The 24,703-nt window shown below is 44.0% G+C and overlaps 1 protein-coding gene across 15 annotated transcripts in view; it reads left to right on the top strand.

The window, feature by feature from the left end:
* The window catches only part of GRK3 (G protein-coupled receptor kinase 3), a 129,670-nt gene that overhangs the window by 34,465 nt on the left and 70,502 nt on the right, over positions 1 to 24,703 (top strand). For 11 of the 15 annotated variants that reach the window (XM_070275120.1, XM_070275123.1, XM_070275125.1 and 8 more), the window contains 1 exon segment: positions 17,227 to 17,300. The exons of the other annotated variants lie outside the window; for them this stretch is intronic. In XM_070275120.1, coding sequence (XP_070131221.1) covers positions 17,227 to 17,300 — 74 coding nt within the window. 15 annotated transcript variants of the gene reach the window in all.

Raw genomic sequence — 24,703 nt, 5'->3', positions numbered from 1 at the left:
CGCCTTCTGCTCGCTGACGAACAGAGAAGAGAAGCCCCAGCAACGGTGGCGCAGGGAGAGTTGATCTAGTCCCTGAAAGAGACTGTTTATAACAGTGGAACACACAGAGAGAAGCCAGGACAACTTCCCGAAGGGCAATTTTCCTTGTCTTGTAAGATGCACTTGCTTTCCACAGAAATCTTTTTTTTTTAAAAATTAAAACTTTCACTGCTTTGAGTGTGAGTGAAAGAACAAATTTTTTAAAAAAAACTTGTCAGTCTTCAAAGCTTGCTCTTTAGGAATCCTCTGGCTACCGTCTGATTGAGGGCTGTTGAGAAGATCCAAGTTAGTTTTGTTTCATGGCTTCTGCTCTTAAACCAACAAGCGGGTTCAGAATTGTGATAGAAATGAACGTGAAATAGAATAGCTTCCTGGGAACATTAATTTAGGCCGTTTTCTTCCATTGCATTATTTTCAGAATATGCCTGATTTCCTCCTCATGAGGTACCACATATATAAGAATCCAATTGTTACTTATTTTTTTCCTTGTTTACTGATATGTCTGTGTTCCTCTTAAAAACAACTGTATAGAGGTATAATATGTATGCAGTAAAATACATCCATCTTAAGTATATTGAGGTTTGACAAAAGTGTACACCTGTGGAGGCCGGCCCGGTGACACAGTGGTTAAGTTCATGTGCTCCACACGGGTTTGGATTCTGGGTGCACATCTAGCACCCCTTGTCAAGCCATGCTGCGGCAGCATCTCACATAACCATAAAGGAAGACTGGCACAGATGTTAGCCCAGTGACAATCTTCCTCAAGCAAAAAGAGGAAGATTGGGAACAGATGTTAGCTCAGGGCCAATCTTCCTCACAAAAGAAAAAAACTGCCCACCTGTGTACTTAACTGCCACAATCTATTTATAGACCATTTCTATCACTTTACAAAGTACACTCTTGCTCCTTTGTATTCGGTTCACCGCAGCCCCAGGCAACCACCGATCTGCTTTCAGTCTCAATAGATTGCACTTGCCTTTTCTAGAACTTCCTATCAGTGGAATCAGATGGTAAGCAGTCTCTGTGTCTGGGTTATTGGCCTCAGCACAACGTCCTTCCTTGAGGTTCATCTCTACTGTTGCTTGCATTGGGATTTTGTTTCTTTTATTACTGAGTAGTATTTCTTTGTACGGACTTAACATAGTTCACTTGCTTGTGGATGTTGGGGTTGTTTACAGTTTGGGGCCATTATGAATAAAGCTGCTCTGGACCTTGTTGCATGAGGCTTGTTGTGAACACCGGCCATTGTTTCTCTTTGCTAAGTCCCTGGGGGAGGAGTTCCTGGATCTCCTGTGAGAGGTACGCGCATGTTGCGATTGTTAAATCGTTTTGATGAGTTGACCCCTTTTTCATTTTGAGATATCCTTTATCCTGGTCATGATATATTGTTCTGACATCCTCTTTGTCTAAGATTAGTATAATCATTCCAGCTTTCTTGGTTTTAGTGTTTGCATGGTTTATCTGTTCTCTAATCTCTGCCTTTTAATTAGAAGATTTAGACCATTTATAGTTAAATAATTACCAGTGTAGTTGGGTTTAAGTCTCACATCCTTCCATTCGTTACTTTGTTGCTTTTTGCTTCTTTTCCTGGCTTTTCGATTGAGTATATTCTAGTACCTTATGTGGTTGTTACTCCTGGCTTATTAGCTATATATATCTTCGTTTTATCTACTTTTTGTGTGTTTCCAGGCACCTTGGCTTCCCTGAACTCCTGCTGCCCTGGGCTCAGCGAGACCCCATGGGCTGCCTGGGTCTCCCTCCCAGTGTCACATTTCAGAACGTACCTGCAGGCCAAGAGTGGCCCATCCTGGCGCCCTGCTAGTTTATTTCCCTTCTCTTGGGGACCACACCCCTTTCCACGTGTGAAGACAATTATTTCCTATATTTTGCCCAGTTTTCTGGTTGTTGTGGTGGGAGGTTAAGTCTGGCCCTGGTTGCTGTATTATGCCCTGAAGTGTAGTTTTCAAAGTAAAATATTTGGCTCTTGGTGGGAAATGGGTTAAATATACGAAACTGGGACAACCTGTAAAACTCTAGACTTACCACCCCATTGTTATAACTTCACATAGTGACTCAAAGATGATGATCACTTTCCAGCAGGATGGGCAAATCTGAAAGTAGAAGCTTTGAGCAAGTCTGTTTCAGGACCGTTTGATGATCGCAACAGTTACCAAGCCCTTGGGCGCTCAGCATTCTAAGTACAGAGCTCGGTCAGTCTTCAGAATAACCCCCGCGGAGAGCGTTGGTAGCCCCATCTCACGGGCGAGAAGGCCGGCACCCAGAGGGGAAGCGACTTGCCCGGTGTCTTGCCCACAGCGACGGGGCTGAGCTGGAATTGAGCCGACAGAGCAGGACTAATTAGGAGGGTTTTCCTGATTGTGTAGATGAAACGTCTTATGGGGCCGCAGTGGAGTTCAGCTTCACTAAGGCCGGAACTTCACGCAGGAAGTGGTTCGTTTCTTCCTGAAATAGCTCCGTGTTGCCGGGACAAAGCGGGGTGATTAATTTCCCACAAGAAATGGCTCCACCCAAACCCTCACCCTCTCTCCATCTTCTCTCCTCCTCTACTCCCTCCTCCCTCCCTCCTTTCTTCCTTTACTTTTCCGTTCCTTTCTCTTTCCCCTCCTCTACCTGTCAAAAGAACAATAAGAAAATGGCAAAAAACAATGAAATAAAGACTAATCCCAGTTTAATTTATGGAAATGTAGAATATTGGGTCTAAATGCAACATTAGATTTTATGCGTCCCGGTCCCTTTGTTTTATTGATGAGGAAATGAGGGAACATTGGCACAAAGTGAGTCGACTGAACCCACACGGCAGGCGCTGGAGTGTAGGTGTACTCACCGTGGTAGGATGTGGGTGTCGGCTGCCTGCGAGGTGTGGTGAATGTCAGACGGGCGTAAGCGTCCTGTCTGTGCTGTGTGGCTAATGACAGCAGGTGACAAGAAGGAGACCGGCCAGGCGATTGCTTCAATTTGTCGTTTAGGGAATGCTTCTTTGAGGAAATAATTGGTTTTGAGAAGGAAGGAGCCATCCCTGTGCAGATCAGATAGAAAAGCATTCTCAGCAGAGAGGGAACAGCATTCCTGGCAGAGGGAACGCGTGGTCATTAGCCGGGGGGCAGAAGGAGCACAGTGCGATTCAGAAACAGCCAGAAGGCCAGCGCTGAGTGAGGGGGGGCAGGCGCCGGTGTTTTGTTGTACGTTTGGTGGGAATCTCTGGTGGGTTTTGACACACGTGTTCTCTGTTTTAAGATCGTTCCTGCCTCTTTATGGAGAGTGAATTGTTGGGGTCAAAAGTGGGAGAGAGGAAGCAGGGAGATGAATCCAGAAGATGCTGGTGGTGGCTTCCGTCAGATCGGGGCGCTGGAGATGCGGGAGGCGGTGGGTTGGGGATGCATTCTGGACGTGGAAACTGACAGGTTGGCTAATGAGTGTGGGGAGCGAGGGAACAGAAGACTCAGGGAGAACTTAAGTGCCATTTTGGGGGGCGATAGTTTACTTAATTTCCATGATCTAGGGGAATAAATACATTCTCTTAAGTATATTTCCTTTAATTATTCAAAACTTTGGATAGTTACTGTACAGAAAGATGAAATGAGACAAAGTGACACAGCGGCGTGATGGAGTTGGGCGTATGCTAGTTCCCGGTGCCGGAGGCTTGGTGAGGCCGTCTTGTTCCCATCTGTCTCTTGCATCCTTGTCTGTGTGCGTCCACTGCCACAGGGCGCCTGCACCCGATCCCACAGCTTCTCCTTGAGCCTTAGCGAGCCGGCTCTTGGCCGTCTCCTGCCTAGAGATCACTTCCTGGGTCGTGTGGTGCCCCTGTTCCCTGAGAACAAATCCAAACCTGCCTCATCGTCTCCTCCCCTCACCGGAAAACCCCAAACTCAGAAACCAAAACACACATGTGCACACGTGCACACCAGACTGGCCCCTTCCCTCCCCTGCTGTTGATATTGATAATACCGCCGTTTCCTATGACACCTGGATCGCAAATTGTGACACCCATTGACCTCTCTGCCCTTGTCACTCATGCCCTGTCATTTTCCATCTCTGCCACCACTTTAGTCTCTCCCTAAGAGTTTCCCCTAATCCAGACACTGGATGATGTGACTCCACCCGTACCGTGACCCACATTTTTCAGGACTGGCTGTCCATCCTAGTTTTATTTTCTTTCTTGATCCCCTTTTCTACCTGTTGGGCGGTAGTCTGAAGACACCGTTTCCTCATGTCGCGTTTGTGTTCTCAGCCTGTCCTGAGCCCCCGCTGCAGGAGAAAGCTCGTCTGTGACTGTCACTCACGTCACCGCGCCTGGCCTCAGTCCGTCTTCCTCCTGGCACCTGCCTTCACTGACGAGCGCCCTGTGCTGTCCCCTCCCCCTGCGTTCACGTCTGTCTCCCTCCGTGCAAGGCCCCCTCCCGGCTGGTGCTTTGCTCAGAGATCCACCCAGTGGAGGGCTAGCTTAACCCCTTATTTCTGACGATAAAACAGCCTGTTTTCTTACGTTGCTGTGTCACTGGTCTGTGGCATGCATTTGGCACTCACTGTGGAACATCTGTATTACACATGCCTCTCATGCTGTTTCCCTCGCTGGGGTATCAACTCCTTGAGACCAGAGAACGTCCGATGCTGTTCCCTCTGTAACGCTGAATTTATATGGCAGAGGAATCGACCCTTATTTTTCTTTTTGGTTGACTTTCTGTTTCCGCAGGAGGTCCTTTCAACGGCCAATACTGTAAACTCTTATTTGTAATGTTCTGTGTAAAGAGTGTATTTGTACACTGTGTCATGACAGCATTCCGGGGGGGAGGTAAGGGCCCACTGATCATACACCGGTGTCCCCTCCGTCACCTTCGCCGTGGGCCTCGAGGGCATCTGCGCTGTTGGGATGGGTGGTAGCGTGAACATCCTGCAAACAGGGGGATCAGCTGGCGGCTGTTTGGAACAGACAGGTCACAGACTGGCAGCTGTGTAGTTGTGCCCAGCCCACCCCTGCACTGTGTGGAAGGAACATTCATTGATAAAGCCAGGTTGCTTCCCATGGCAACATCCGCACTTCTGGGAGATGGTATAAGGCACTGAGTGTAACTTTCTTTAAAACATTAAGCCTGGGCCAGCCCTGGTGGCCTAGTGGTTAAGTGTGGTATGCTCTACGTCGGCAGCCTGGGTTCAGTTCTCGGGTGTGGACATACACCACTCTTCTGTTAACGTCCATGCTGTGGCGGTGGCTCACATAAAAAAAGAGAAAAAGAGGAAGATTGGCAATGGATGTTAACTCAAGGCGAATCTTCCTCAGGAAAAAAAACCCCACGATGTCAAGTAATTTGTCAATTAAATGACAGCTGGTTATAAGTTAAAATGAATTTGAGCAACATAATGAAAACCCATCTCATCATTGTAGTAAGTAGTCGCTCATATTCATTAAATTTCACGTCAAATATGAAACGCAACTTGGACTGCGAGTCTCTTGAGGTTCCCCAGGGGTGGGCTGTGGACTTTCCTGCCCCAGCAGTCGGCACGGGCAACCTCGCCACCTGGCCTTCCACCGTCATGGTTCTATTGTGTCTCGAAGGCGAAGGCTTTTGATAACGTGAACATTCTCATAGAAATACTCAGGGGGTGGTGGTAGGCAGGCACTATTAACACGTGGGGTCAGCACCAGGTCCCTAGTTTAGGTCGGCTTAGGGAATGGGATGGGGACACGAAAGCCCGTCTAGGGACAGGTGGTGGCAGATGAGTGTCTATGGCAGAGGCCGAGGCGAAAGGGAAGGGGTGAGAATTCAGCTTAGCCCAGGGCCTGCCATGTTGAGGACACAGAGCCCACCTCTGGAATCCTCAGACCTGGATTTGAGAGCTGGATTTGAGAGCTGAGCTTTTAATTTTTTATAAAACAATTGCCCACTTGTAATAAAAAGGATTCGCCAGCAGGCTTTTTGGCCTCTCAGAGCTCTCGGCGAACACTGAGTGTTATGTAAGGGGTAAATAAGCCCCTGGTGTCGGGGTTCTTCTAAATGGACCCTCCGCCTGCTGGTGGAGCGTGGCTCTCCTCGTGCACTGAGGCGTTCATGATGTAGTGAAGCACCCTTCCCACCGCCTCCCCCGAGGGACTGGCCCTGCCCGGGATTGAAGTCTCCCTCTGTCCTTACCTCACCTGAAGTTTCCTGCCTCTGAGACTTGTCTGCTTTCCCCGACCCTCTCTGGTCCATTGATCTCTCCATGCCCAGCTGGTGCTCTGCCTCTTCCTGAAACTCTGTGTGACCGTGCTGCACGCTGCGCCGACCTGCCCCTTGGGAAATTTATCGAATGTTTATTGAGCCGAGGAAGTCCCAGCCATTGTGCTGAGGATCAGAGAGAAAAATACACAGGAGCAGGCGGTTCCCTCGTGGAGCCGTCAAGTAAATAACAAGACTTATACTGACATCTTAACATGATGCCAGCTGTCTATTCCAGAGGCTGGTGTCGTGTGTGACAGGGAAATGCTAGAGGTGTTTCCATAAACGCCAGGAATATAACAAGGAACCAGAAATGGATGTGTGGATCACCCGACGGGGCCAAGGACCCGAGAGGTGGAGAGCTGGAAGATTTGGAGCAGCCGACCTGATGGCAAACCCCAAAGCAGAAGGGCCCTAGACACCTGTGAGCAGAAGACCCAGAACCCAGGGTAGACACAGGCAAAGACTATGCAGACAGGCCATTACAAAGGAAAAACAGGGCCAGCCCTGATGGCCTGGTGGTTAAAGTTCAGCACGCTCTGCTTTAGCAGCCCAGGTTCAGTTCCCAGGTGCAGAACCACACCACCTGTCTGTCAGTGGCCATGCTGTGGTGGTGGCTCACATACGAAAAGAGGAAGATTGGCAGCAGATGTTAGCTCAGGGTGAATCTTCCTCAACAACAAAAAAAAAACCCCAAAATAAATAAATAAAAAGCAAAAACAAACGGACCCTAAACATTTGAAAAGATTTCAACCTCACTAAAAAAATAAGGGAAAGGCAAATTAAAGTTACTCTGAAATAGGATTTTATTTTTTTATCTTTCAAATTGGCAAAAGATCCCAAAGTTCAGTAATGCTTTTTTTTTTTTTTTGAGGAAGACTGGCACTGAGCTAACATCCACCACCAGTCTTCTTCTTTTTTGCTGAGGAAGACTGTCCCTGAGCTAACATCCGTGCCCATCTTCCTCTACTTTCTATGTGGGACGTCTACCACAGCATGGCGTGCCAAGCAGTGCCATATCTGCACCTGGCATCTGAACCAGTGAACCCCAGGCCGCCGAAGCAGAATGTGCGCACTTAATCGCTGCGCCACTGGGCTGGCCCCCAGTAATACTTTTGATGGGGCTGCGGGTTTCAGAACAGGTCCTCTGTGCCATTGCTGGTGGGACTATGTACAGGTCCTACTCCAGTGGGGCTATTTGGGCCAGGTCTGGAAAAGAACAGAATGTCTGTGTAACCTTGAGCTCTGAAGTTTCCCTCTGAGGAGTGTATCCTACAGATGTACTTGAACACGTGAGACATGATGTATGGCGGAGATTATTTCCTGCAGCAGTTCTGTAAAAGCGAAATATTTGCAACAACGCAAATGTTCATCATTAGGGACGAGTCATATAAATAGTGATACTCCGCACGATGGAATGCCATGCAGCCGTGAGGAGGAAGCAAGGAGCTCTTCTTGACGAGTCTAGAAAGGTCTCCAGGGTTCTACTATTGTGGGAAAATGCTGATGGCATAGCATGGTGGAAGATAAGAGTTCGTATTCAGACCTGCCTCCGTGTCGTGTTAGAAGTTGACATGTGCGCCTGTAACAGAGACGTGGGATGTCAGGGCCTCTACACACAGAGGTTTCTTTCTCATCTGGTGACAGCGCGGGCCGGTGTTTTGGGTTAGTGGGAGGTTTCCCTCTGGGTGCCAAGCTCTTTCCATGTGGTGGTGCTGGTGTCCCTCAGGACTTGTGTGAAAGAGGGAAAAGAAGTCGCACTGATTTCCTAACAGCCCTGGCCCGGAAGTGACCCCACCACTTCCCCGAAAAGACACGTACCAGGAGCCAGTAACCGTGGTCCCCTTGGAGGTGGTGGTGGTGGCGCACCACTGGGAAGACGGGGGACGGGGATGGGAAAGAAGCTTGTCACTTGATACCTTGTAATGTATTTTTAACACTTTGACCCATTTTAGCCATTTGTGAAATAAAAACAGAAGATTGAAATATACTGAGATAAGGCTTTGAAAGGTCTAAGAACGCCAGGCTATGGGAGCAGAGAAGAGGGGCAGCGCCTCCCCCTAGCCTGGGGTGGGGTCCCTCAGACTTGACTACCTTACGTGATGCCCATTTGAAGTCCTCAAGGTGAGGTGGGCGTTAACCAGATAAAGTCTGGAGGGAATGTGAGAAAGAGGGATGGTTGTGAGAAAGACAGTGGAAAGTGGGTGGAGGAGAATTGTCAGGTGGCTGGTGGGAAGGGAGTGGGTGCGGAGAGAAGAGGAGTGTGTTTCACTTAGAGGAGTCCGTGTGAAGGTGCGGAGGGCTCGTGGCATGTCAAGTGACAGGTGCTCCCATCGGCCGTGCGGGCGGGCATGGTGCATGCTGCGCCTCTGTGCAGGGGAGGCTGTGGGGCAGAGTGTGGTCTGCACCACGGGGCAGACAAAGGAGGCTGGGTCTTAGCCAGCATTCTGGGCCACCTACAAGGAGAATTTCCAAAGCAGGGGGACGGCATGATCGGGTCTGGGGCAGCAGCGTGCGGCATGAATCGGAACAGAGACTGGATGAGTGGCCGGGAGCCTGGTGAGGTTGCTGTCTGGTGATCTAAGGAAGGAATGCATCTGTCCCTACAAAGTAAATGTGACACTTAACTAATGCTATGCGATGAAGTGTTATCTTTATGTCTATCTGTCCATGCCTCCAATCAGAGTATAATTGTTTTGAGAACCTCTACATTTCACACTTACAGTACCATGCTATAAATACTTATTGGTTGATTCTCTTTTGTGTTTTTTTGTTTTTGTTTTGGTGAGGAAGATTGGCCCTGAGCTAACATCCGTGCCAGTCTTCCTCTATTTTGTGTGTGGGATGTCACCTCAGCATGGCTTGATAAGCGGTGTGTAGGTCCACGCCCAGGATCCGAACCTGCAAACCCCAGGCCGCTGAAGCGGAACGTGCAAACTTAACCACTACACCATGGGGCTGGCCCCTGATTCTCTTTTGTTTTAAATAAACCTTTGTTGAAATACTGCTATAGACAAGTGCTCAAATACAAGTGCATAGCCTCCTGAATTATTACCAACTGAACACACATGTGTAAATTGGTTGACTCTCATTCTGTTTCTTCCTTGTGAAAATTGTGGTTAGACTTGGCATGTCCAACCCCATCCCCATTTTGTCCCGGCCGTGTTTAATCTGGGTTGGACCCGCAGACTCTGATTTCCCTAATGCCAATTTTAATCATTGTTCTTGGAGGAGTCTTTGGGAAACATAAATCAGATGGCATATTGGCATAATATTTCTACTTCACTTTCAATTATGTTAAATCTCACTTTAATTGTCAGTTAGTTTGTTTATGATCAGATGTGCGCAGAACTGTGATAAATGAAAACATGGCCCACAGTCTGGAAAGAGCGTGTGGCAGAGCCGGAAACTTTGTCTTTTCTATCATTTCGTAATAAAATTTTTTAAAAGGCTAAAAGTAACCCAACTATTCGAAGGGTTTGGAAATAGTTTTCTTGCCGCTGTATTTTCACATTTTCCTCCCAGGCCCAGTTTCTTTTGCTTTTCCTTTTGAGTTAAGAGCCAATTGCTTGGGAAATTGTGGATTCTTCTTCAGCCACCTTCCGTACCATCTGTGCTTTTGTCAACTGGACTATTAATATTCAGGGCCCCAAATCTCCCCATTGTCTAAATGAATGATCTCGTTAATTAATCTGAGAATATTTTATTGAACACATCTGTGAGGAATTTAAATTGAGGCTGGGATGGGTAACTTGCATTTTAGAAGACCTCACTATTTACAATATTCCTAAGTTACATTTCATTGATAATTTTCTCTTTCTGTGAAGTTTGCAGTCAAGAAGTGCAAGTTCTAGTTTGATAAGTAGAGTCAAATAAAAATAAATAGGTTTAAGGTTTACATTGCAATAAGTAAATATAATTAAATATTCATTTCAATTTGTATTTATTTAGTCCTGTTGGAACTCGGAAGAAATGAAAGGGAGAATTATTCATTGGGAGTTTAGGTTAGAAAGACTCAGCTGGGAAGGACGGCACACCCGATGGGAGTTTTCAGTTTTTATACGTGTATGCTTTTATTTTCTTCATTTACGAGTTTGCCTTTCTATTTATCATTTAAGATTTCCTTTATTTTCGCTTCAAAGAGTATTGTGTATCCTGGATGTGTCGGAGTTGTTGCTTCCGACCCCTGCATTACCGAGAAGCTTTGTCATTACTCATTTCGTCCCATGCCTCTGTGTGTGCGTGATTTTATCTCCCGTGCAAACTTGTGCTTTGTGAAGAACGTCCTGTAGATAGTGAGGGCCGTGTAATGATCAGGCATTGGCTTCTAGAAACTTTAGATCCCAGTTTGTGGCCCACGGACAGCCACTCCAGCAGTCCCCCCTTATCCACGGGGGACGCGTTCCAAGACCCCCGGTGGGTGCCTGACCCCGCGGACGGTACCCAGCCCTGGTTCTCTCTGTCTCCTTCAGTCTGGGGAATTCCTCAGCCGTCTTTGGGTTTCTTGACTGTAACATTTTCAGAGTACAGGCCAGCTGTTTTGTGATGTCTCTTTATTTTGGTTTGTTTAAAGTTTCATAACAGTTTAGATTCAGATCATGCTTCTTGTCAGGAAGACGGCAGATGGCTGTGTTGTTCTCATGCACTGTGACTTTGTTTTGTCCCAGTACTGGCGATGCTAATTCTGATCACCTCCTGAGGTGGGTGTCTGCCAGGGTCCTCCCCTCTGCAGGTGCGAGCTCCCCTTTGTAAGTCACCAGTGATTTATAGGACGTTCCTTCTGAGCCTGTGTGGATAGTCTGGTCCTCATCAAACTCTGACCCACTAGCTTTGGCACCTTTTGATTTTCTGACTCCATCATTCCTTCCAGAGTTTTTGGTCGGCATTTGACTCTAAGAAAGTGCCTTCCCTCCTTTCTCTTTCTTTCTTCCTCCCTTTCTTCTTTCTCCTCCCTCCTCTGCTCCTTTCTTCCCTTCCCTCCACGGTGGAGTCATGGAGTTGCAGACCAGCCTCCCCCTGGTAGTCAGGATCAGTCACCCCCGCCAGCACAGTAACTCTGTTCCTTGCCTGTTGACTCAGAGGCACGAGGAGTCCAAACCATCCGACAGCTGCTCAGCGAGTGAGAGTTCTGGAGCCAACATTTGACGTTGTCAGTCTTTTTGACTTTGCCGTTATAGTGGTTGCACAGTGCTTTTCTTGTGTTTGTTGACTGTTCGTGTCTCTTCCTTTGTGAAGTGTTTGAATTTTTTGCCTGTTCTCATATTAGGCTGTTTTTCCTTTTAAAAATTGATTTGTAAGAGGTTTTTATTTGGGGGGAGGGGGAAGACTATTGGCTCTGAGCTAACATCTGTGCCAATCCTCCTCTTTTTGCTTGAGGAAGACCGTTGCTGAGCTAGCATCTGTACTAGTCTCCCTCTATTTTATGTGGGATGCCGCCACAGCTTGGCTTGACGAGCGTTGCTAGGTCTGTGCCCAGGATCCGAACCTGTGAACGAACCTTGGCCACCAGAGCGGAGTGCACAAACTTGATCACTACGTCACCAGGCTGGCCCCGTTGTTTTGTGTTTTTTTAATGTATACATAACCTGGGTACAGGCCTTTTTCAGATTTAAGTTTTGTAATATATTATCCCAGTCTGTGGGTGATCTGTTTTCTTAAATGTCTTTTAATGAGCACAAGTTCTAAATTTTGCTAAAATCAAATTTATCATTTCTTTCTGTATCCTGCCTGAGAAATCTGCTGCATAAATATTTCCTGTGAAGATACTCTATATATTTTCTAGAAACTTTATAATTTTAGCTTTTACATTTAGCTCTATGATCAATCTTAATTTCATTCTTTGTGAGGTGTGAACTAAGAGTTGTTTTCCTTTTTTCCCCCCATTTGAATATAAGGTTTTCCAGCACCATTTGTTGAAAAGACTTCTTTTTCCCAATGAATTGCTTTGGTATCTTTGTTGACAAAAGTTGACTGCATATAAATGAGGGTGTGTTTCTGGGCCCTCTATTCTGTTCCGTTGTTTAATCTTCTGCCAGGACCCCAGTGTATTGATTCCTGTGGCTGTGTAATGAATCTTGACATCCACTTGTCTAAGTCCTTGAACCTTTTCTTCTTTCCCCAGATGTTTTGGGTGTTCTAGATTTTTTGCGTTTCCGTATACATTTTAGAAACTGCTTGTCGGTTTCTTTAGAAAGCCTGCAGGAATTCTGATCGGGATTGCACTGAATCTAGAGATCCATTTGGGGAGAGTGAACATTGAACCAGTACTGGGTCTTCCAGTCCATACACTGAGTGTATGTTTCTCTTTATTTAGATCTTCTTTAATCTCCGTCAGTAGTATTTTGTAGTTTTCAGCTCATGGCCTTAGCATGTCTCTTATTTATTTATTCCTAAGTTTGGATTGTTCTTTGATGTTATTACAAATGGTCTTGTTTGAAAATTCCATTTTAAAATTGTGTGATACAAGTATATCGGAATGTCATTGATTCTCATCTCCTTGTATTTTGTGGTCTTGCTGCATTCGCTGTGTGTCCCAGTAGTTACTTGGTAGCTGGGGTTTCCCATGTAGATAACCAGATTGTCTATGAACAGAATCGGTTTTAATTCTTCCTTTCCACTTTGAGTAACTTTTATTTCCTTTTCTTACCTTATTGCACTGGCTAAGACTTCTAATACAATATGGAGTCGAAGGTGTGAAATCAGGCATTCTAGGCTTTCTTAATCTGAAACACTTTGTGCTTTGTCATCTCAGAGTTCAGAAAGGTCTTAAGGACATTCTATGTGAAATACATTGTCCTCTTTTTATCATCCATCTCAGCATCATATTTAATTCCTTTATATCATTTACCATAAATTACAGTTGTTTTATTTGTTTACTTCTTTGTTGTACGTACCTTACATCAGCTCTTAAGCCCTTTTTGAGAAAAACTCTGTCTACACCATTGCATCTCGGTGCTTAGCGCAATGGCTCCTAGACAGCACTCAGTGAGGGCTGTGTCAAATCAGTCGATGTTGGTAGGAACTTTTAGCAGTTACACAATCTCTCCTCCTTCCTAGTGTTTGAATCTTATGTCTTAAGGGATTTTTTTCGTATTTCTCTTTTCCCCTTTTAAATTTTTTAGGAGGTTAAATTGCAGAATTTCTCATAGAAACCACTTATATTTAATACTTTCAGAAGTTCTTAATTGATATTTTATAAAAAGCAATACAGGGGCTGACCTGTGTATTGACATAGTGGTTAAGTTCAGCATATTCCACCTCGGTGTCCTGGGTTCACGGGTTTGGATTCCGGGCACAGACCTACACCACTCATCAGTGGCCATGCTGTGGTGGTGACCCACATACAAAATAGAGGAAGATTGGCAATAGATACTAGCTCAGGGCTAGTCTTCCTCAGCAAAAAAAAAAAAAAAAAAAAATTGCAATACAATTCTTTCCACTAACTTTTGCAAAATATTGTGGTGGCAAATTGGGATCATTTGCCTTTCCTGGATGTTATAGACACTCAAAAGTTAATCAGTATTCAGGCAATTTGCAGTGGTTCAATAAAGAAACAAGGGCAAACACATTCCATAATTATCTAGTAAGCAGGTGTTGGGGCCCTGTTTTTTATTCTTTAAAATCTGGAGAAATTGCACTGATGAAGTGAACTTGTTAGGCAAATTGTTTCCTTATTTTTGCCCTTTAGCTCTTGTTCTAATCTGAGTAATGCTTCATTTGTTTTTTTATGTAATTTAAGCCTGATGAAGGTGAATTGCTTTCAGCCTGGAGCACAATGATCTAAAATTTATCCAAAAGCCAAAATATCTTTCTTCTTGCTGCTCCATTTTTAGCAACTGCTGTGATAGAAAGTAAAGCTCCAGTTTATGTACAGATGTGAGGAAAATACTGAATTTTTTCTACTGTAGAATGTTCAAATAATCTTTTGGCTCATCCTACACATTGACAATGGAAATTGCATTAAAGAAATGGGTAAAAACATTTGAAGTCAGATGTTTATTATTCTATTCCCTCTCCCCCTCATCCTTCTTCTTTGCCCCCTCCCTTTTTTCTTCCTTTCTTCTTTCCTTGTTTCCTGCCTGCCTTTCTCCTCCCCTTCCTCCTTCCTTTCTTTGTCCTTTCTCCTGAGCTCACTGTGTGTCACAGTCGGTGTTTTTGTCACTGCAAATGCAGTAGAGAATGAGACATACACAGCCTGTCCATATGCAGCTTACCTCGCAGTGGGGAAGGTTGAGAATAAAGAAGTAAAAAACATAGGCATATGGTAGGTTTTGGTAGTCGTAAGTGCTGTAAACAAGTTGTCAGTGTTTGTGTGTGTATGTACGCGAACACGTGGGCGTGCACGCGCATGTGTTTGTGAGAGAGAGAGAGGAATGGATGAGAGATGAGAGCGACTGAGGATCACAGAGGGCCTTTCTGAGGAGGAGGAACATGTGAGCTGAGCTCTGACGGTTCCTAAAACCCAGGGAAACAGAGTTTCAGGAAGTGGGGATAGCAAGTTAGAACCCCTGAGAACGGATTGAACTTGGTGTTAGAGAAACTAGAATACAGGCACTTGGCCTGAGACACGTGAGCTCGGGACAGAATCTAGCAACAAGGCTGGAGAAGAAAGTAGGGACTAGATTCTGGAGGCCGTGAGAGGGCGCGATGAAACACTTTCCATCTGCTTCCAAGGGCCGTCAGAATCTAGTGGTCCATGCATCGTGTTATTTCGTTTTGTCATTTAGACATTTTAAAGACGTCTCTAATATGATCAGAATACCTAAATTCAGATTCTCATTTTAGTTTTTCGGTTCCAAAAATAGAAAAAGAAATACATGAAGCAGAAATTGACAGAACTGAAAAAAGATGAATAAATCCACAATTACAAATGGCGATTTTAACAGTCCTCTGTCGATCATGCATAAAATAAACAGACAGACATTTATGCAGTGAGGGCTGAGAGGACAGACCCGGGCAACCTTGTCGACCAACTTGGCTTAATTGCCTTTTTATTTTGCTTAATGAAATGCTCCGCCCTATACGCTGCTGTTTTTTCAAGTGCACCCGAAACATTCACCTAGATGGAGCAAATGTGGGACCCAAACCGAGTTTCAGTAAATTTAAAAGCATTGAAATCATATTGAATCTGTTCTCTGACCACAACAGAATTAAACAGAAGTCAGCATCAGAAACATACGTGCCAGAAAACCCCCAAAATATCTGGAAGTTAAACTATACATTGTTGAATGACTCATGAGTCAGAGAAGAAATGACAAGGGGGATTGAAATTACTGTGAAATGAATGAGAACGAAAAGACAACCAATACTCTTACTTAAAAATAAAAATATTAACGTGCGAATGGGTAGAGATTTGCATCTTCAGCTCTTCCTGCTTGTCTGCCTCTTGAATTTCCTGTCTCCTTCGTATGTGGCCTCACCCTCACCACAGTTCCTTGATAAGATTAGTGTGGCCCTGCTTTTGCTGCCGATCTGCCCCCAACCCTGGTTAAGGCTGGCCTTGCCCGTTTAGCTTGAGTTGTCCTAATACTTTTAGTTCCAATGAGCAAGCATCTACCATTTTCTTTTCTTTTTTTTTTTTGAGGAAGATTAGCCCTGAGCTAACATCTGCTGCCAATCCTCCTCTTTTTTTTTGCTGAGGAAGAGTGGCCCTGAGCTAACATCTGTGCCCATCTTCCTCTACTTTTTATGTGGGATGCCTGCCACAGCATGGCTTGCCAAGTAGTGCTGTGTCCACACCTGGGATCCGAACCAGCGAACCCCAGGCCACTGAAGCAGAACGTGCACACTTAACTGCTGTGCCACCGGGCCAGCCCCATGTCTGCCATTTTCAAAGGTCATGTTCCTGGAACTATGTAGGGGAATTTATGGAGCAAGAACAGACAAGTTCAAGTTACATGATTCTGACGCTAACTGGAATGAAAATCTTGTCAAAACTGCTTCCTTTGTGTCCGTCCCACCTGGGGAATTCGGGTCTGCCTTCTCTCTGCAAAGTAGACTTTCTGTGAGTCTTTCTTCAGTTCCTTTCTGTGACTTCTGTTTCTTCTAGCAATCCTTTGCTTGTTTTGTTTTTGTCAGTTGTTTTTAACTTTTTATAATCTTCCAGTATCTCCACCCTCAGTGTGGTAACAGTTTGTCCTACTCAACCTCATTCTTGCTTTTCAGCTTGCCTGTGTGTTAGGCATTAAGCTGGACATACATTGGCAGATGGGGTGGGAGACATGAATCTGATAATTAATTGGAGTATGCTCAGTACTCTCACAGAGGCATGTTGGAAAGCCCACGTAAACATATATTTAGTTAACAAGTATTTATTGGCCTCCTACTGTGTACCAGGCACTGTGCATGGGGGCGGTATTCCAGGCATAAGGGACTGGTTGTTTAAAGATGAAGCGTGGAGTTGTATAGGAGCAAAGAATGATCTGGGAATGTGCTCTGGCATGGGGCATTTGGTGGGGACTCTGAGGGACTTTGGGGTAGTAAGTGGTGAGAGAAAAGTATAGTATCTCCAGTATTCAGCTAGAAAGGTTGTGAAAGTCTGTCTGTCTTTTTAGGGAGTTTAGCCCTGTTTCTGTGGGCACAGTGTTTATCAGCTCCATGGCAACCCTAACCAACACTCCCACGCTACCCGTATCTCTGACTTCGTGGTCACCCTTCTGCTTGCTCTAGTAACCAGTGGCTCTAAGTGGCGGTGACCACCAGCCCTGCTTATGGTGCATTTTTAAAAAGTGGGAGGGGGGCTGCCCGTCGAGAAGGAACCCCAGACCAAGGAGCCCAGTATGTGGTCCTCTTGCTTCACCTGGAGTGTTTCCTTCTCGAGTATAATTAGCCTCTTGAAATCTTTATTTATTTACTTTTTTCAAGGTAGGGGAGGAAGAGGTTGAGGTATGAACACATTCCTTTGAAAACATCCTGTGAGGTAAAAAAATTCGATTTATTGCCCACCCTGAAATTTTCTATTCTTTTCCTTTAGGTTTCTTGCTATTTAAAGATTTTTGTTTGAATGAAATTAATGAAGCTGTCCCTCAGGTGAAGTTTTATGAAGAGGTAAGAAGTTTTACTGATGCTTTTCTTTCAAAAGCATATTTAAACTGTCCTTTGGAAAATATTAAGACTACTAAATATCTTACAAATATTCGTTGAGAGTAATTAGAAGTACAAGATATGATATGTGGTTTATTAGAGATGTGACAACATCTGTAAAAATCATACTTTTAAAGGCTTTAGAATGCTCTGGAAGCAGTGAGGGATGTGTATATATATGTATATATATCTAGTTGGGCTAAGTTTCTAGAGATGAGAGAATCATTCAGAGGTGCCCTGGGGATTACCAGCCATTTGGTTTTCTGCAGAAGCCTGCTGATTCTGGAGATGACGCTAGGCAGAAGGCTACTACTGGGCGAAAGAGAAACTAGCGAAGTTTTCTGATCACACATTGCTGAAGTGACAAATCTGAGACTTGGTGGGAGGCGGGGCCCTCAAACACACAGCTGGTTTTCCCAACGAGACATTTGGAGGGGAGCTGGAGAGAGAAGCCAACAGCTTCTAGAAGACACGTTGACATCCCCCACTGCCCTACCGTGTTGTGCTGAAGTGTAGACCTGCTGTGTCAGGAATCTGAAAACTGAACAGGCCTGAGAGGAAACCCTGGGAGTGGTCCACCGACACTGACGATCTGTAGCTGCTTATCGCCTGGGGCAGCTGTTGATTCCAGCCGTGGTGGGCAGAGAAGAGTCCAGCTCTGTCCCCTGGCAGAAGGCTGCTTCTGGGAGACAGAAAAACCAGAAGAGGTTTCTGGGCCTAGAGAAAAAAAACAAGTGAAACTGGAGAAACCCCAAACACGTGGTTAGTCTCCCTCTTGAGATGTATGCCAAGTTTTGAAGCCGAATGAGGCAGGAGGCCAAAGAGCTGTTGTGAAGACGTCTGGAGGGCAGCACTGAATCTGGGGCTGAGGAGACAGTGAGCGCTCACTGCGCTCCATGGAGAGGCTGCCTTAGCAAGCGGGCAAACCAGAGGCAGACGCAGTTCTGCAAAAATGGCAACTGAGCCCCAGCCCAGCTTAACCCCTTAGTGGCTTATGAGCCCCCTCCCCACCTGTGTAACAGAGCACAAGGGGAGCCCTCTCTGTCCTTTTCTATAGGTGGAAAATAATATAGAGAGACTCTCCAGTATTCAGCATACAGTAGAAAATTCTTAGACATCTAAGAGGCAAGGTAATGTGGCTCACAAACAAGGGAATAGAAGCAGACCCACAGATGAATCAGATATTGGAATTAGTTGACAAGTACTTAGAAATAACTATAAATAATATGTTCAAGACAATAGAGGAAAAGATGGATAGCATAGATGGAGGAATGGTGAATTTCAGCATAATTTGAATTCATTATGAAGAACCAAATGGATGTTCTAGAACAATAAGTACAATATTTGAAGTTAGAACCTTGTGGCTAGAACCTAGCAGATTGGTTACAGCATAAAACAGGATTAATAAATAGGGAGGCAGTCAGTAGATAATCTCAAACTGAAGCACACAGAAAAAGGAATGTACAAAAGAAATACATAAGGACATTAAAGACGTGGGACGTGGTTAAAAGAAACGTGTTGAATTGGAATCCCAAAAAGAGAAGAAAGAGAATGGGGCAGAAGTAATATTTGAAGAGATTATGCTAAGAATTTTACAAAAGGATGAAAGACAGCAGCTTAAAGATGCAAAGAACTTGGAAAACCCTACACAGCGTGAATACAAAGGTAACACACCTTTGCACATTGTTATAAGTCTGTGGAAACCTACTGCAAAGAGAAAATCTTCAAATCACCAGGAGGGTGGAAGGAGACACGGTGCTGTTAAAGGAGCCATAATACGGCTGACCTGACTGTGACATCTGAAAAGAAATGGTAAAGAAAAAGGCAGACAGGGAAATGGCCATCTTTAAAGTAATGAAAGAGGAAAAACTGCCAATCCAGAATTCTATTCCCAGCAAAAATTTCCTTCCAAAATGAAAATGAAATAAAGACATTTTCAGACGAAACCTGGGAGAATTTGTCAATAGTGGACCTGCGTTAAGATAAATACTAAAGAGAGATACTATAGGCAGAAAGAAATTGATCCCAGATGGAAATGCGAGAAGGAATGAAGGACGTTATACAGGGTCACTCTGTTTGTAAAATATAAATGAATATTAAACATGGAAACAATAATATAATGTTTTAGGTTTTTTAAATGTATATAAAACTAAAATCTATGACAGCACAAAAGGCAGGAGAAGGGTTCAAGAAGTCAAGTATTTTAAGATTCTAGGATTATTGGGGGAGGATAGTAAAAGTAATAATTTGTGTTGGCTTTTAATCAGTTAAGGATACATACTGTAATCTCAAGGTAACCTTCAAAAGAATAAAATGTGTGTATCTAACAAGTTAAAAGAGGAAAAATGGAATTAAACAACGTTGGATTAATCCAAAATAGGACACAAAGAGAGGACATAAAATAGATGGGTCAAATTGAAGACAAAGAATAAGATGCTATAAATTTATCTACATAAGTAATTGCATTTAACGTAAATGGACTGAATATTCCAAGTAAAAGAATAAGTTTACCTGGATAAATAATCACACTCTATTATATATTGCTTACAAGTAACATACTTTAAACAGGAGGATGGAAGAAGATAGACGATTCCAACATTAACCAAAGCCAAGCTGTAAATCAACACTAATATCAGACAAACTGCACAGTAATGCTGCTTGGAGAGAAAAAGAGATTATTTCATGATGATAAAGGGGTCAGTATCACAATCTTAAATCTGTATGTTACAAATAACATAACTTCAAAATATAAAAAGCAAAAGTGGACGGATCTGAAACAAGACAACTCTACATTCCTACTGGACGACGTTAACACACTCTTCAGGAGCTTATAGAACAAACAGACAAAACACTGGTAAAGATAGAGAAGGTCTTAATAAAGGGATGAATAAATTTGACCTAACTGACGTAGACAGAATGCTCCATCCAGCAAAAATGGAATTTGCCTTCTGTAAAGTACACGTGGAAGATTTATCCAAATGGATCGTATGCTGAGCCCTGAAGAAAGCTTCTACAGATTTCACGATCAAAATTGTTCAGAGTCTGCTCTGACCACAAATGGAATTAAGCTCAAATTTAATAAGAGTTTACTAAGAAATCCCTAACTGCCTGGAATGAATATGCTTCTAAATAATTTATGGGTCAAAGAAGAAATTAAAACAGAACTTAGAAAATATTTTTAATTAAAATGTATTTAAGAAATAACATATGCTGTTATTAGCATGATGTATCTTTACCCTAAAGCATTTTAAGTGGTCCAAAGAAGGCAAAGCATAATTTGAACTAATTTTAGTAATCTTTGTATGTTTGAAAATTGGAGAGAGATTCCTTTCTTTCTGGTTTATTGATATACATGAAGAGTTGATATTTTTCTGTACTTTTTAGATTATATTAATGTATTTCCAAGAAGAATGGTCAAATTATGGTGTACATTCAGCATCATGTAAAAAAGTAAGGTAAATCCAACAGGATTTTACTCAGTACGAAGAACTCTATTATTTCCGTCTGAATCATAATCAGGCGTTTTGTCTGGATGAGTATGACAGCTTGATCTGTCAAAAAAAATTTCTTTCTTGTGTCTTAGAAGCTTCGCTCTCCGGTTTCAGTGTGTGCTGAGTCGCCTTGTGAGACTCAGAGAAATCTCCTTTAATAGATAAATCTTGCTAGGTTGAAACAGACGGGCCGTCGACATGGGGTTATTCTTAAGCACTTCTTGCCGGTGTTGGTGACCGATGCTGATGTGTCTTCATCTGAACTTGAAATGTTGGAGCTTCTCTTTGTTGGCTTGCTCCCCAGCGCTTCTCTTTCTCTTCCGTCTCCGCACACGGTGGGTCTTGTTGACCAGATTATTCCCGTGGAGCGTAATGCTCCACGGCTCCTCAGCAGCTTGCTCGATACTCTTACTGAAGATACCGTCCAGCCTTGGGGCATCACGTACCGTTCTCGAAATCAGTGAAGCCTTTAGGCATTGAAGTTATCAATAATTCTCTGACTCCTCGGTTTCATCATTTCTGGTGGTTGTTTTATGACCCCAAACCCCAGGAAACTCTTGTCAGACATCTTGAAATGTATGTTTTGTATATGGTATTTCTACTTTCCTGTGTCCCCAGACTTTTAATGCTTAACCTATTTCCTGTGCATTAAAGTCCAAAGAGCTTGTCCTGACATGCACCTGTCTCTATATGAGTAATCACCTACCTTTCCCTCTTTGTCTTTCTCCACCTTCTTACATAGAACTTCCACTAACCAACATTCCCTGAACCCACCAAGCCCATTCTCGTTTTTGTTGCTTTGCTTATGTCCTTTCCCCAGCCTAGAACCGGCTTCCCCTTCTTGCCTTGTGGAAGCCTCGCTTCTTTTGTGGTCTAGCTCGCTGTCTGTGTTCCCCACCGAGTCTGTGTGTACGGCTATCCCAGTCTTCCGTGATCGCTTCCTCCTTTGATCCTCACACCATGCGTTGTCTCTAACGCTGGTGTAGTGCTTAGTATATGCTTGCTGCGTGCGTGCGTGTGATCAGTGTTTTCATCGTGACCATTAGTTGACTCGCAGACAGAAGGCCTAGCTAGGGTTAGGGGCAGCTGTGCCTCTCACCTGCCGTGTGATGTGGGGCCAGTGACTGAACACACTCTGGAGGCCTGCCTGGTTTCAGATCCAGAGCTTACAGGTGCGAGCAGTACAGTGTCCCTGCTCTTAAGGGGCTCACAGCATGCGGACTTCATATTGGAGCTTCTGTGACCTCATCTATGAAAGGAGGCGCAAATAGGATACTGGATGCACAATCACTTTCTAAACCAGAATATTTATAATATGCTGTTTAGGTATATGGGTGGCCGTACATAATGGTCAAGAGTTCACGCTCTAAATTCAGACTGCCTGGGTTTGGATCTGGACTCCCCTAGTTACTAGCTGCATAAAACTGGGCAAGCGGTCCAGCTTTTCCCCCTGGGTTTCCTTGGCTGAGAATCCGAGAGATGGCAGAGCCCGTCTCTCAGGCTTGTGGTGTGTGCATGGAGCACGCCAGAGCAGCGCCCGGCCTGCTGTTACTCCTCAGTGTGTTGATTTATACGCTCTCATTCCAGTTAGATTTGGAGGCAGCTTATAAATATATGTATATTATACCCAGATTTAGAAACAAATCTTGGAAAACAGGAAATAAATATAAGATCAGAGGTAAAGTTACCGTAGAGGATTTCCTTCACTCGTTCAGCCCGTGTTTATCGAACACCGACGCTGGGCCAGGCATTGCTGGGATGAGCAAGGTAGACAAAGGCCTTGCTTTCTCTGAGCTTCTGTTCTATTTCCTTGAGTTTCTGTTGAGCGAAACAGAAATAAACAGGAAATGTATCAGGAAGTAATAACGTCTATACTCCAAACAGACTCGAAACTCAGTGTCAGGTATTCTGACTTGGGGGCCACGTTAGATCGATGGGTCGAAGACTGACCCCCTGGAGAAGTGGCGTTGAGCTGGAGACTTGAATGACAAGGCTGGTCTTTCGAAGATGGGAGCAGGGTGAGGAGGAAGAGCATCTTAGGCTGAAGTGCTGGCTCAGACGTAGCCCGTAGTGTGGTGGAAAGAGCGTGTTTAAGGAACTGGAAGAAGCCGGGTGTGGTGTGGCTGTAATGGATGAGGGGGGTGGGGCGGGATGAGACGAGATCAAGCTGAAGAGAGAGAGGGTTTGCGGGGCCAGAGTAACAAACGCAGATTTTATTCTAAAGCCTATGGAACATTTAAAATGGGAGCGTTTGGTGGATATTTTCTAAATATCACTGGTTGATGTAATAAATCATCTCCGTCCTTACTGATTTTATGTCTAATTGTCCTGCCGATTGCTGAGAGAAGGGTGATGAAATCTCCGGCTCTGACTGTAGGATTGTCTTATTTCTTCTTTTTATTGTTATTTTTAGATGTATTTTGGAGCTCTGTTGTTAGGTTCATATATGTTTATGATTGCTATATCTTTTCATATGAAATGTCCCTCTTTCTTGCTGATAATATTCTTTGTCTTGAAAATGACTTCACGGGACGTTAATATAGCCACTTCCATCTCCTCGTGCTTTCTGTTTTCATGATGTATCTTTTCCCATCCACTTTCAACCAGTGTTTTTATGTGTAAAGTGTCTTTCTTTTAGACAGATATAAAAGTGTTCCCCCTCTCTCATTTCTGACAATCTCTGCATTTTAGTGGAGTAATTTTAGATATTGTGTTTATCCTTTGTGGGGTTTCTTAGATCTGTAAGTTTATATCTTTCACCAAATCTGAGAAAATTTGGGCCGTTATTTCTTAAAACCTTTTGTCTACCTCAATCTCTCTTTCTCCTCTTTCTGGAACTCCAATTATATGTATGTTTGATTTTGGGTTATTATCGTAAATAAGACTGATGCCCTGTTCAATTTTTTTCCCCCAGTATTTTTTCTTTCTGTTCTTCAGATTGGGTAATTTCTAGGGATCCATCTTCAAGTTTATTGACTCTTTTGACATCTCTAGTCTGTTATTAGGTCCATCCATTGAGTTTTTTATTTCAGATATTGCATTTTTTAGTTTTCAAATTTCCGTTTCGTCCTTCTCATAGCTAATATTTTTCTACTGCTGTTTCCTATCTTTTAGTTCATTACATGCGTATTTTCTGGAATGTCTGAGTATAGGTATCAATCATAGCTGCATTAAATCCTTGTCTGATAATTCCAACATCAGAGTCACCTTGGACTGGTCTTCACTTATGGTCTGTTTTCCTGCATGTGGGCCACCTTTTCCTGCTTCTTCATATGTGGAATAATTTTAGATTGTATATCTTGTACATTGTGATGGATACATTGTAGACACTCTAAACTCTGTGTGCTTCTCCAAAGGGTGTGGATTTTTTGCCTTAGCAGTTAACGTGGCGCACTCAAACTTTGAGCTCTTTCTGCTACTGTGGGTGGCAGCTGAATCCTGTTAAGTTCTTTTAGCCTTGGCTGGACTGCTTTGGGTCTGCCGTGCTTACCTGTCATTTTGGGGTCCAACAGAGATCCGAACAGAGTCTATACACAGAATTTCGGAGTTCCCCCTCTCTGGCTCTTTATTTTCAGGAATGTTCTCTCTTCCTTCCCAGCTTCTGTTTGATGCCCCTTCCCCATTATCTTTGTACTTTTGGTCACTCTCCCGTGCTCCAGTGTACTTGGGTTTTCTGTGTGTCCAGAATTTACAGTTGTTTTCTCAGGAAGATTGTTCTAGTAGCAGTTGGTTGGCTGTTCCCTGAAGCAGAGCCTGGGTTGTGATATATTTTGAATGTCAATCCAACGTGATTGGCTGATGAGCTGGACGTAGGGGCTGGTGGGGGTTGGGGTGTGAGAAAAGAGTAGAATCGATGATTATTCCTTTTTTTGGTTT

Source organism: Equus caballus, chromosome 8 (genome assembly GCF_041296265.1).
Source record: "Equus caballus isolate H_3958 breed thoroughbred chromosome 8, TB-T2T, whole genome shotgun sequence".
NCBI classification, from domain to species: domain Eukaryota; kingdom Metazoa; phylum Chordata; class Mammalia; order Perissodactyla; family Equidae; genus Equus; species Equus caballus.
Note: the sequence above shows the minus strand (reverse complement) of the source record. Positions and strands in the feature narration are given on the sequence as shown.